The sequence below is a fragment of the Ambystoma mexicanum genome, chromosome 4q, assembly GCF_040938575.1.
Source record: "Ambystoma mexicanum isolate Mex_15411 chromosome 4q, UKY_AmexF1_1, whole genome shotgun sequence".
In the NCBI taxonomy this organism is placed as follows: domain Eukaryota; kingdom Metazoa; phylum Chordata; class Amphibia; order Caudata; family Ambystomatidae; genus Ambystoma; species Ambystoma mexicanum.
This window is the reverse complement of record NC_090928.1, coordinates 132,266,030-132,279,663: the sequence shown is the minus strand read 5'-3', so window position 1 is coordinate 132,279,663 and position 13,634 is coordinate 132,266,030. Positions and strand designations below refer to the sequence as shown.

General features: G+C 42.7%; 1 protein-coding gene across 2 annotated transcripts in view; it reads right to left on the bottom strand.

Annotated features, from left to right (window-relative positions):
- The window catches only part of MAP3K5 (mitogen-activated protein kinase kinase kinase 5), a 1,851,596-nt gene that overhangs the window by 1,019,758 nt on the left and 818,204 nt on the right, over positions 1–13,634 (bottom strand). For both annotated transcript variants that reach the window (XM_069607656.1, XM_069607657.1), the window contains exon 8: positions 3,195–3,307. In XM_069607656.1, coding sequence (XP_069463757.1) covers positions 3,195–3,307 — 113 coding nt within the window. The remainder of the gene's footprint in view (positions 1–3,194; positions 3,308–13,634) is intronic.

Below are 13,634 nucleotides of genomic sequence, written 5' to 3'. Positions count from 1 at the left end.
CCGCTCAGACTTCTTCTTCTTCTTCTTCTCGCCTGACGGGCTCTTCCCTTCCAGCCAGTTGGCGAGACGCAGATGGCGGTGCTTCATGGTCCGCTCCGACATATTGCCGCAAAACGCACAGTCCTTCTCCACGTGCGTCTTGTCCTCATGCAGGCAGTAGAGGCAGAGGGAGTGTTCGTCTTCCTTAAAGACATTCTGAAGCTGGCATCCAGGGCAGATCCTGAACAGCTTTCCGGCCGTCGAGCTTCCCTTCTCCTGGGCCATGATCGAGATGGGCCTGAGAAACTTCTGGAGTCCTCCAAAAGCGTGGTCCCCCGTTGATCGGATAAAGAAACGGTGGAGCTTGAGGCTCTTTTGACCGAAAAAGAGAAAATTTTCCTAAGAAAAAGCGCGAAAAAAGCACTAAAGCTCGAGAGCAATAGCACGAGGATCCCAACACTTGAACGTGCAGTACAAATCTGAAGATGGCTGCCAGAGGCGGGGTTTAGGGAGATGGCAGTCATTGGCTGTGGTCAGTATGACGCAGAGATCAGTGATTGGTTACTACTACGAAAGACAGATCAGAAACGAAACTGATACTGATTTTTCTTTACCGAGGATTCCCAGCCTGACGACGGGGAATATTCATGAGCATGTGAATCCATGCTGGAGAAGCTTCATTTCTCCATACTGGCTGCAAGGGACTGCATAGTCATTGGGTGGAAAAAAGAATCTGTTATGAAAATATGGCCATTGAAGGCCATAGAAATAAACGAAATGGAGATCATCACAGGAGCTCTTCTTGACATAATTCCATCCAGGCAAATGGAATGGTCTGTGTTTTGGGGGAAATATGGTACAGAGAGAGTGGACAATCCAGTAGGGAATGGTTAAGTAGTAATGTAAAAGCCGTGCCAAGAAAGCTGTGGAGATTTCCTACATCTTCACCAAACGGAGGGATTGGGGTGGGTGAAGAGATGGACAATTGGGGACTGTTATTTACTATGCTATTACTTCGATTATTGAGACAAGTAGTGTATATTCGGGTGGTGTTTCAATATAAACGAATTTACAAAAAACAAAAGGGCTCTTCCATAAAAGGGGAAGGCTTTGACATTGTAGTGGGCCACTATGATAAAGTAGAAAGAGCACACCCAAGCTTGTCTTTGAATGTTAACTATCTTGTTCATGCCCCCTTGAGGCAGTTGAAAAACATGGCCTGGTGCTATACTTCTCGGTTAAAGTGAACAGTCTGCATACCTCCATTTACATTGAACCCGGGTCCTGCTTCTCTCGGGAGAGGGGATTGCTAAATTTAGCCTGCCTTAATAACATGTAGTGATTACATCCCAAAGGAAGGAGTGTCTGCATCAGCATGACGATAGTGCAGAGGAAAAGCATTGTCAATGTCCTTCCCATCTACAGAGTGGGCCACTGTCTTGTGTTTTATTTCTATTTTCCAGAAAAGCGCCACTGCTTAGTGATCAATTAACCCACTGTGAGGAAGGCTGCTTGAGGCAGAATGGTCATTTTCACAGGCCAAGAACGAGGTGCTAGAAGGGGGCACGGTCTAGGGAAGCTAGTCCCTGAAACTGACACAAGTGGTGTCTGGTTATTTATCTTATGTACTATTAGATTTCTAAAACAATGTGAGAAACATCTTACCTTGGCAGGAGCATCCTCCTGCTCCTCCAGATTAATCTGCACTATTACCATATGTGGGGAGGAGGCTGATCGGTTTCAAAGCTTGGTAGAAGTAGCTGGATTTAGCTTAACAGACAAAAAGCTTGGCAAAGTACCAACTGGATGCACGCATGAGCAGTAGGCATGGTTATTGAAAAAGGAGAAATCAGGTGCAGCGGTAACACGTCTAACTCTTTTATGAAAGTAGTAAATGGAGTTTAATAAAATCACACAATACGCTTTCATAAAAAATACTTAATGGCTGGACCTCCATTAGAAGGTATGACTAGTAACTTGCTTTGGGTGCAGGTACCTTTAAAACTACTGAGAGAGTCAAGTGGTCAACTGGGCAAAGTCATTACCAAAGTAAACAGCGGGCATGAGGGTCTTGACGACCAGGGACATATGGTACGGAGGTAAGAGATCCAAATGCAGAATGGGATTGCCACTTGATGCTCATGGCATTTTACATGAGACTGAGGTCTAAGGAAGTATCATCCCCTGGCAGGTGAGGAATGTGGTCATTTCACCTCATCAAAACACGTGGCAAAAAGCCCTGATCTGTGCCTGCTGAGAGGAAGAATCAGTTTGTCCATATGAAGGCCAAAATGAACTCTACTCCCAACACCTGCCCCTGCAATTCAGAACCCCCCCAGGCAATCTGTCAAGCTACTTGCCTGAAATTAAGCTTCTCGAAACCAGAAGGTGCACACATGTATGAAATGACCATCCCCACAAAGGGGAGACATTTTAGGCCTGGCTTGGGTTTCCAGAACCGAAGACTTGTAACAGTGCTTTGATTGGTGGTAACTTGGAAAGGACAGCTTGCTGCTGCCGAAATGCCCAGAGTTGCCAAAGTTTCGATTTAAATTCATCTTCACAGAAAAGGTTTCAGTTTGCGACCTTGCACCAACAGGTCTGCCATGAGTCTGGCGGAAGAGGACTGGTTGCACTAATAATCACATAAGAAATATTATAAAGAACAGAAGTGAGGCATTTCTGGGTTGTCTCCATGGAGGTCGTACCATTTCTGAACAGGGTATGTTTAATTTTATTTCTGAAATAATTTTGAACAACAGTGAAAACAGATCTTTGGACTGCAGCGCATTATTTCTTTTCTCTCAGGAATTGCAGGTGAAACCGAAGAAAAAAAGGTTTCCCATTTTAGCGCAATTCAAAATCTCCAGGACACAAGATGACTGATGCAAATACAAACCACCTCCTCAGAACAGCATTGGCTCACAGCAGATACACCTTTCGGCAAAAGCACAATTAGTGTGCTCCCATACCTGCCAAGTGTGCCAATATGTGCAAAAGGCTTCATAGCCAGATTGAAAAGCACTGCAAGCGTGAGGGTCACTTATGACAATTTCTCTTTAATGCAACTCCATACACCCCCAAAAAATATAGTCTTAATGTTTAAGGATTACCTAAAGAATGTTTTTGTTATGCTAGTCAAGGTCCCACCTGCACTCTTTTTTTAGGTTTCCTGTGAAACACAGCTATAGTTCCTGTGAAACAGCTATATTTACCAACTTTCCGCAGCTCAAAGGATGTCTCAAACTGATGACCAGCTGCCATAAGAAACACAGCATAATTGATTCCAGACTGTAACGTTGGCTCGGACTCAAAAGCCTTCTTGAACCTGAAAAAAACAAGCAATTGGGTTAACGTTTTCTTTGGCGTACAGTCATTTTATTTGCATTACATGTTTTGTAAAAACATTCTCAATTAAACTGAGCCTTACAACCACATAGTGATTGTCTAAATATTGCACTACGAGCTTTAACCCATTCCAAGTGGCTATATGTAGCCACTTGTGCTTTGGGTAGATTAATATCGATGTCCTAGAATCACTAGTGGGCACAAAGTGAGCTGGTTCCTACTAATATTTGTATACAGTTTACGGTTAGTACATAATACAACAATGGCACATCTGTAACTACGGCTCAGTCTGCATCCAGGCATCATTCACCACAAATAGGCATTTCAGTTGAACCAAACGTTATCTGGCAGAAACTTTAAAGCGTAAACAAAGTATTATTTTAAATGCAACAAATAGTGCATCTGCAAAAACTTTTCTGAAGTCAATAAGAATATTTTTTTAACATTATTTTACCGTCTCTTTAAACCAGGGTTTATACTTCTGTGCAATACTTTAATTCAGTCCTAGATAATTACACCTTTTCTCCAATCCCCTAAATTATTTATTTATGCAGGTATCTGAGGCTCAAACCATCTGCGAAAATCGAATGCTTCTCCAATCCCCTAAATTATTTATTTACGGAGGTATTTGAGGCTCAAACCATCTGCGAAAATCGAATGCAAATAGGAGCACAATATTTTTTTTTTTATATTATCCAACAAGCACAAGGGCAAAAAGAAGGCTCAAAGTATATGTTTAAAGTGATAGAGTTTGTATAGCTGCTTTAAAAAAGCAGACAATTGCCCTCCACTAGTACAACTCTTTGCACAAGAAGGAGTTATCCAGCCAAATGGTGTTTTTCAAAAATATATTATCCTAAATGCCCTTATTTGAATGGAGGTTGGTTTTGCTTCGATTGTGAATGAGATAATGATGGAACCAGTGGTCTATTGGTGAAGGTTGAGGTCCAACCCAGGGTTGGAGCTATTTCGCGATGCTGTTATTGACCTGCTTGACTTAAATGGAGGGAAGAGCTTTCCATGGGCCATTCATGTGAAGAAACCTTTGGCCATTTTGAATGAGCATGACCTTTGGAGACACTCTAAGCTCATTAATAAAGTAGCACTACTCAAGATTAAGAATGCCATAATCTCCCTCAAAAGAGAAAATATGATTAGCGAATATTATAAATTAAAGCTGGCCGATAACTATCTTGAGAGGAAGTTCGAATTTGGCTTTGACGCATATTCAGATTATATTGAACCATCATATGCGCGAGCTTTATATTTCGACTTCCATTTGGGCACATTGAGGATAGCTTCATACACAAAGTCCTGGGGTTGTGATGGTACAGATTTATATCCTTTGTGCTATCTGGATGCTGAGACCGTCTACCACTTTCTGTTTTTCTGTACAAGCCTAAAGAGTTTGAGGTGCCTTTTTATAAAGCCCATCCCGAGGGAGGCTAGTGTAATGACAGCCACTGACGCACTGAGCTATCTGACTTCCAACCAAGACCTGTACGTAGTTATGTCGGTGGCTAAGTTTATTTACTGGGCATGGTTCAAAAGACCAAAGAATTGACGTAGTACGACCATGTACATTTGATTCACCACTCTTATCATGTTCCAGCTTATGATTTAAATGGAAAAACAAATGTATTCAGGCTTGCGCTTACATTCCCCCTTCCCTGAAGAAGACCGATTTAAAAGTATGTAAAGGGCTGATAGCTACCTTTCCCTGAGTTGATACATTTTACTCTAGTTGGCTATATTGACTCCCCCGCTGTGAAAGGGGTTGCACGGTGACTTCTATTGCTGATATAATATGCTTTGGGCCTGATGTGATATTATGATCGCATTGCCCACTTTAAAGTCTATGAACTTGCTGTTTTTATCGATTTCCAATTATGTACTTGGTTTTTAATGTTTCATCCATGACATCACTATGAAATTGTATTTTTTTTTAATTCTGTTTTGCACATGTATTTATATGATGTTCTTTTATGGCATCACGCCAAATAAAGAATATAATTATTAGTAGTAAAAACATATGGCGAGGCCAAGAGTATAATGGATCAAACAATAATGGGTTAATTATTTTTGTGCCCGATTTATTTTTTCCAAAACTGTTTTCGTCTTGCGGCTTCTCTGTGGCAAATAAATGAAATGTTTAATGATCCAGCTGCAGGGGCCGCCTGGTGAGAGCAACATGCACAAATGATAAGCATATGAACTATTTTTTTTTTTTGTTTATTGATATGGTCAATAAAATCAACCTTTCAAATATCAAGAGTTATCACAATATCAAAACACTACAATTCATAAAAGCAAATTTGCAGTTTGTTCATTCACCACAGTTAAAAATTCAAAATTAGTTTAACTCAATTACGCTAATTATGAGTATACACTAAATATTTCATCCAAAAATCATACAATTGCTATTTTGGTCCTTAAGGCAGTTGATGAAAAGATACAATGCCACAAGTTCTTATTAATATGTGCATTTTGGTCTTCAACAAAAATTTCCAAAGCATTTTTGCCGAATAGTGGTTAAATTTGTACAAAACACTAGACAATGTTCCAACGTTTCTTTTTTGTCAACATTCTTACAAAAGCGACATACATTTTCTGATTGCCTAATTTGATTTCTGCGAGCCTGAACATCTAATGTCGGCCAAAGGTTCAACCGAAAACGGAGAAACTTCTGACGAGTCTTTGAACAAGGAAATTTGGCCAAATAATCAGACATTGTTCTACATTGCTTGTGCCCAAATAGCGCTCAATCAAAATCCTTGTAATTGAGACATTTATTTTGGGTCAGAATCCAATCATGTTGCTGGATTTTCATTTTGGCACAAGCTTCATTGTTTAACAGTAACTCTAAATCAACTGAGGCATCAGACATTGCATTCATAGTAAAAATACAGCATTGTTTTGAAAAAGCCTGATTTTGCTCTAAAAGATGACAGGCCACCTTTCCCAAAATGTCTGATCGCTCTATAGACAATAGACATTTACGGAAAAGCACAATGTTTCCAAATTACAAACGAGAACATTGAGAGTGAACCCAATTCAAATCGAATCAATGGTAAAGGTGTGCAAGTGGGCAAATGTAGTACTTGTTTCCAAAACAAGGATTCAATTCTATCCCACCACTCCACAGGTTTAGGACTGCGAGCCTCAGACCCATAGGTCAAGATTGGCATCACCTTCTGAAGAAAGTAGGTGAGAATGTGTTTACACGTAAATTTGCCAAATTTGAGCATAAGTATCTTTGCTTGCGCAATTAGGGACCGTAATTTGCCCTGGATCTCTATGTCAGAGTCAATGCTTGGTAAAGTATCCACTATAAGAGTGCCCAAGTACTTATAGTTGGTGTCATGATGCCTACCCCTGGAGCACCAGGCCCAGCACCCCCGGGAGCAGGCATCACGCCCCCGGGTAAAAGCCCAGCGGCCCTTTATAGGGGCTCTTTGGACTCTGTCCTGGCGCCGTTGGCGCCAGGCTCATGTTGGACATCAGTCCTGGCGCCATAGGCGCCAGGCTCATAAGGGGAAGTGTTTGGTGCACTTACCTGAAGCAGACCATGCTGCACACTCACCTGATGCAGACCATGCTGCATGAAGAACCAAGCCAAATGAGGCTTAGGAGGGAGTATTTTTCTGAAGGAACTATTTTGTTACTTGGGTGGGGCTGTGGAAGAATACTCACCTGGAACTTCTTCCAAAGCTATTTAAGCCACGCCCGGACAGCCACACATGCTTCGCGTTGTTCTGCATCCCAGCAGCTGAACGCTCACCGTGTCTGCTCCTGCACCTGGACTCCAGCCATGCCCGCCTCGAACCTGGAACACCTGTAAGGGAATAAGAGAAGAGAAAGGTGAAAACCAAGAACTATTTCAACCTTCTTACCTGCATCCGGAATCTTCACGCCAGCATTCCTGAAGGAAGACTTCCATTTAAAAGCACCGCGTTGCTCGCTGCAGCGCCGCGCTTCACTCACCTGTTCCCGAGACGCCGCCCGGCTCCATCGCGGCTCTTAGCACCGGTCACCACATCTCTGCACCTAGGGGAGAGAAGAAGAGACAAAAGGTGAGCAAGGGAACACAAGAGGAAAGCCGAATTTTCAGCCATATTAATTACCGGCTTTTCTTGGTGAACCATTCCACATCTCGGGTCGGCGCCGCATCTTTGGCAGGTACCGCACCCCGGCCCCTATGGGGAAAGGACAAAAGACATTACTGGGGAATTATAAAGACATTTAGAGGGGTCGCTCTCATCACTAACTCACCTGATTTTACCACCGGCAATTTAACCCCTCAACGCATCGCCTTTGTTCTGCACCTGAAATAAAGGACAGAAAAAACAACATACAAGGAGGCTCACACTTGAACTTTGCATCTTCATACTTACGGCGTATCGCTCAGAAAAGTCAAGTGGATGTGCCAGCGCCATTCTGAAAACCAGTGAAGTAACTGGACGAACGCACGCCCCTGCACCAGAAGCAGGATGGAGAGTTCATCCTTCCAAACCATAAGGTGAGCTTTAACCGGGGGTTTTGGAGGAAGTCAGAGAAGAACGAAGGGAGGAAGGGAGAAGCAAGCACACTATTCAGCAGACAGTTAATCCCCTTTCTCATCTGCAGAAGGATATTACTACGGGCCAGACAAGCACTATTTGGGGGTTCTGTTCAATCGTGGTCCGAATTCTGCGCATCACGCTTGAAGAGGCCACAGCAACCCAGACCAGAGCCTCCGTGGGAGCCAGGTGAGCGTTACAGTTACTACCTGTTCTAATGGAACATTGTGTAATCGCCAACAAAAAGTTTTAACTTTACAACTTTCATGCCTCTTACAAACCATTATTTGGGTTTTATTAATATTAATTGTCAAATGGTTCGTATCTACGTATGTTTCAAGGCCATGCAAAAGTTTCTGAAGACCAGTATGGGTTTTTGAAAAAAGAATCAAATCATCGGCATAAAACAAATAAGGAACATTACGCCAGCCTAAGCGGGGAGAGTCACTCACAATTTGACTCAGAGTTACGCCCAAGTCGTAAATGAAAAAATTTAAAATGGAAGACGCCAAGATACAACCTTGTTTCAGCCCTCTAAATGTTTGAAATTTCGAGGTCAGATCACCACTCAAATTAAGTCGAACCTGCATGGTAGTATTAGAATGTAGTAGAGTGATTAAGGATAATAGAGAGGATGGACAATTATGTTTGATCAACTTATGCTGTAACAGTGATCGATCAATTGAGTCAAACGCGACCTGGAAATCTACAAATGCTAGATACAAGGTCTGCCTTTGGGCTGCGTGATCAGAAAGGAGCATTTGTAACGTGATGATGTTAGGGATGGTACCTAGTCCATTTACAAAGCCTGATTGAAATGGGTCATTAAGGTGGACCTGCGAAATCCACTTCTTGAAGTCTCTTAGAATCAGTCGAGAAAAGATCTTTCCTGGCGCATCTAATAGTGCAATGGGTCGATAACTGCACAGATCTTTCCTATCTTCTTTTTCATAAATAGGAACAATGATAGAATGAGTCCAGGACAACGGTAATTTTTGAAACTTCAAGATGAGTCTAAAGATGGTGAACAGAATACGGCTCCACACTTGTGGATAGGCTTTGAACATCTTATTGGACAAACCATCTGGACCACAAGCGCCTGAATTGCTCGCTTTCTTAATATACAAAAGAATATCTTCAAGATCAAATTCTAAATGGAATCTAGGCAAAGAGTGAGAACTGTCTATAAATGCGTCATTAACAGGCAGTTTGTAAAGATTAGAGAAATAAGCAATCCAGGCATGCTCCGAGACTTCATTTGCTTGGATTATTGCTTGAGAGCCAGAAGTTACTTGGTTAAGATAACACCAGGTTTTCGAGATATTCTTACATTGGACAGCAGCCAAAAGTAGCCGACTATCAGTGTGGTAAAGCTTTGCACACCTTGCCTTCACCCAATTTCTATACTTTGTTTTAAGGTTGGAAAGATGTTTATGTCGAATATTAGCTGGAAGATTCAGTACATTTCTCTTCTGTTTTCGGAATAGGCGCTTGCGATCTCTAATTTCTAAATCAAAGACGTGCGAAAATTGAACACAGATAGAATGTTTTGATGAGAAACTAGGGACTTGAGACCGAAACACTTGTAGCATATCAGAGTAGCAAACATTTGAGGAGTCAGCAGTGAGGGCTGTAGCAGCTACTGCCTGTGTCAAATAGAAATGAAAAGCCTCAACTGACTTCTCAGTCCATCGCAGTCTATTACCAGCATTGTTAACACAAAATTGACTTTGCAAAATTCTGTCTCTATGCATATTACAACTGCTACTATACTGCCAGACAGCTGTAAGTTGTTTGTGATCACTAAGCTCTGAATGCACAATTTTGAAATCCACAACATCATGGAACAGGGACACATTCGTATACATATAATCAATGATAGATGCCGATGAGCCCCGGGACCATGTTGAGGATGGAGGGATGTCGGAATGGAAAGCTCCGTTCAGCCTTGTGAGATTGTGATGTTTACTAAATTGTTCCCATTGTTTTATACGAATGGAATTACTTTGTTTAGTCGAATTAATGCAATCCAGATTAAAGTCTCCTGCAATAAAAAGTTTTTGAACCGATCCATCCAATAGGATTACGTTCAGCATATCATTTAAGGCCTTCAAGAAGCATTCAACCGTAATACCCACTGGATTTCAGTAAAGGTTAATAATGGCATATAATGTCGTGGATAATTTAAGTCTTGTCATTTGAATAAAGGCATTAGGTGAGGCCCACGGATAGATACTAGCAATATTATCTGCCTGTATTGCCGTTAGAAGCACACCAAATGGTCTGCCACTCAAACCTTTATTGGCCGCTAGAGAGATCACATCATGAGCGTCCCAAATGGGATCAGTGGTCAACCAAGTTTCCTGAAGTAAAACTAGCTTATAGTTAGCTAGAGAACTGAGATCATTATTCAAGAGCTTAGAGTGACCCCTCGTATTCCAACTAATAATAGAAAAATTACATAACTCAGCAGCTTGACCTAGCTAATGCTGTTTTAGAGGAATCTGACAAGATCTTTCACCTCGCAGCTCATAAACATTATTTTTATGGTTGACATGGGGGACTACTTGCTGCTGATTTGGAGCGCCTAGGTCAGTAACTTCCAATGAGACATCAAATCCAAGATCATGCAATTGTTTTTGAGCCGCCCAAATAGCGTTCTGGACGATACGTGAATCCATCCAAATTCGCACAACATTCGTTTTCGAAGTGGTACAAAAGTCAACCAGAGCCAAGTCGTAAGAGCTAATGTCTTCTAAAGATGGCACATCGGAAAAAATGCTCAGAATGGAGTTACGATTTAGGACATATTGAGGGCTCGGATATGGCCTACAACTGAGCAATAAGCTAAAATTAGCAGGACGCTTGGCCATAGGCTTAGTTGCAGGCTTGTGGGCCGCAGGCTCTGAGCCCCTATTTATTAGAGCCATTGCAGGCACCACACTGGGCTTGGACTCTTTTTGGCAAACAGCCTGTAGCAATTCAAGAAGTTCAGGGGCAATTTCAGCCAGGAGTGACCATCCAACAGCACTAGTAGTACCCCATAATTCAGTTTGAGGCATCAGTTTTGCACCTGACACCAATGGGCAAACTATGGGGGTAACTGCTTTAGTTAAACTCAAACCAGTATTAGGTAAAGATGGGTTGTTTGCACTTAGGGGATACTTAGATGACAGAGCCTCAGTTGGAGTGGCGATTTTTTGGGCCATACCAACCTGGCCAGACATACGCATCAACAGCATGACGAATCTCCTGTCGATGGAAATCCAAAGGCAGGCTCGCAGCTAAACCGCTTGAGGCATCATCAGCTCTAGGCATGGGTGTGGGCATGAGAGTGGCAGCCTCGGCTTGACAGTCCAAGCCTTCTGCCAGCTCAGCCAATGCATCAAGTGGAGCGTACGGAGGCATGGTATTTAATTCTTGTAATGTGGAGGCGGAAGTACGTATCAAGGCCATTTGATGGTACTTTTTTGCAACTGCAGATGATGCAATGAGCGCACTTTTTTTGGGTAGAGCAACATGGCGGAGAAAGCTCTTTGTTTGGGCTGTGCCATTTTTCTTAGCAGCTGGAAGATTTTTAGATTTTTTGCACTGGGGAGTTTGAATGGATTTCACACCAGTCATAAGTATTTTAGAGGTAAAGATGGTATAAGGCACACTTGGGGCTCCTTTAGCACTGGTACAGGGTATGGAAACCATTGGTTCAGCTGGACTCAAATTTGCCTGAACCATGGAATCCACAATAATACCTGCAATACAAGGCACTGCTGACAATGTAGGTAAATTTGCCACAGACGTGTCAACATTATTTACCCGAGGTACTGAAAGTGCTTCAAAAGAGGTTTGAGTACCTAAAGATACTTTAGTGACTACCGGCTTATCACTAATGTCAGTTGAGGCAAAGGATGAGTTTTTTTTTTTTTGCTGTAAAAGCAATGAAGCACTCTCTTGCCATGTTAGAATTTGATCTAGTTTACACGAATGATCACCCATCTTTGAGATTACTGAATCAAAGAGTCTGGACAGAGATTGTAAGGAAACATGCATTGCCGATAGTGTAAGTGCCACCAAATTTCCTGGATCCACTACCGCCTCCACTTTACCAGTTGCTACTGCTGGCATAGGATTTCGACGTGGAGTCGGTGCATGATAGGAGTCTTCAATTTCTGAATACTCGGAATTATGGTCAGAGAACATGACAGGAGACTGTGACAAGTTCATCATGGCTCTCTCAGGTAGCAATTGTTGAGAGAGTCTCGAGGGATCCATATCTAAATTGACCACTACAGCATCATTGGTCACACAGGTAGGCGAAACAGCCTTTGCTCCAACAGGAGCTGTTAGTGGTTATGAAGTATCATACTGTCGGATAAAGATACTCGAGACGAAGAGCTTTTACAGGGTGGGATACTAGTGTGCACTAAGCAAGCGCCATCTGTGGAAGTCACTTTTTTTGAGGAAAGCGGGCGAAGCACACCCTTTAGGTCGTGACCAGGAGTAGAGCACACTTGTAAATTGGCGGAAGCTCTCATATCAATAGGTGCAGAAATTGCGAGTTTTTCTTTACAGAATAACCTAATATCAGGCAGTGGAGGCCTTCTAGGACCAGCTTTCATGCTGTTTCGACCACGAGCAACGACTGGAGTCGAACAGCGAAAAGGGACAATTTTATTATTTGAATGTTGTTTGGGCTTAGTTAGCAAGGTGTTAAGAGGACCCTTATGACATCCAAGATGCATAACTGGAGGCATCCCCATTGTCAACGTAGGAAATCTTGCTTGCATATTCCAACCACCTGTGATTACTAATATAAACAAAATAGTCTGCAACCGAACAATAACTTCAATAGAAGGCGTAATCGCGCTAAAACCAATATTCCTTGAGTGACTTTTTACACTAAGTCCATAAACCCAAAGACAGGCTTACTCAACAACTGCAGTCCGTATTGTATTAATAGGGATCTTCACTGACAGACCCGATCTTGCCAAATCCAACACTTGCGCATCTGCGCCAAACAGCCGCACAACAGCACAACAGCACAGCTAGAGGCCTTGACACCGTCGGGCTTATCGCCGCAAGGGTGACTCGAGCCGGAGTTTATTCAGGGCCCAAGTCACGTGATGAGTCACGTGATGCGGAAGGATCCGCCTCCACCAGGAAGCCGTCGAGTTAACAGCAAGAGCTACGACCAGCTCGCAGTGCTGTTACAAATCCACCACAAATTCTGATCAGGGTAAGCGCTCAATCCACAGCAAGGACCTTTTCCTTGTAACAATGCATATGAACTATGTTGGGGAAATCCTTTGCGGCAGTGGCATTAACACTTTTATGCGGATACCACCTTCAATAAAAAGATTGTTGCCAAAGTCCCTTTGAGAGAAAATATTATTGGTGAGCCCCCCGCCCCTCCTCCAAAGGCCATTACTGCTCATATTACCTATTAAAATCAGTACCCTTTTCCTCCTGGACACCCTTTGTGCCCAAATAGAGAGACCAGCCCCACAGTTTGAAAATCAATTCTTTAGGGATTAAAGATAGGAGGGGTGAAGGGACAGGTTAGTCAAGTCCTGGGCAACGGTGAAGGGAGAATATCAACTAAATTTGTCATGATCAGCGTTGTACAGGCGTTATTCCAGGGGTACTGCTGGGGGAAAGGGAGAAGAGGAGGGCCAGGGTTAGGTCTTGATAAGCAGACAGATACCCTCCAAGTGAAGGGCTTTCCTCATCGATTTCACACTGTGCTTATCC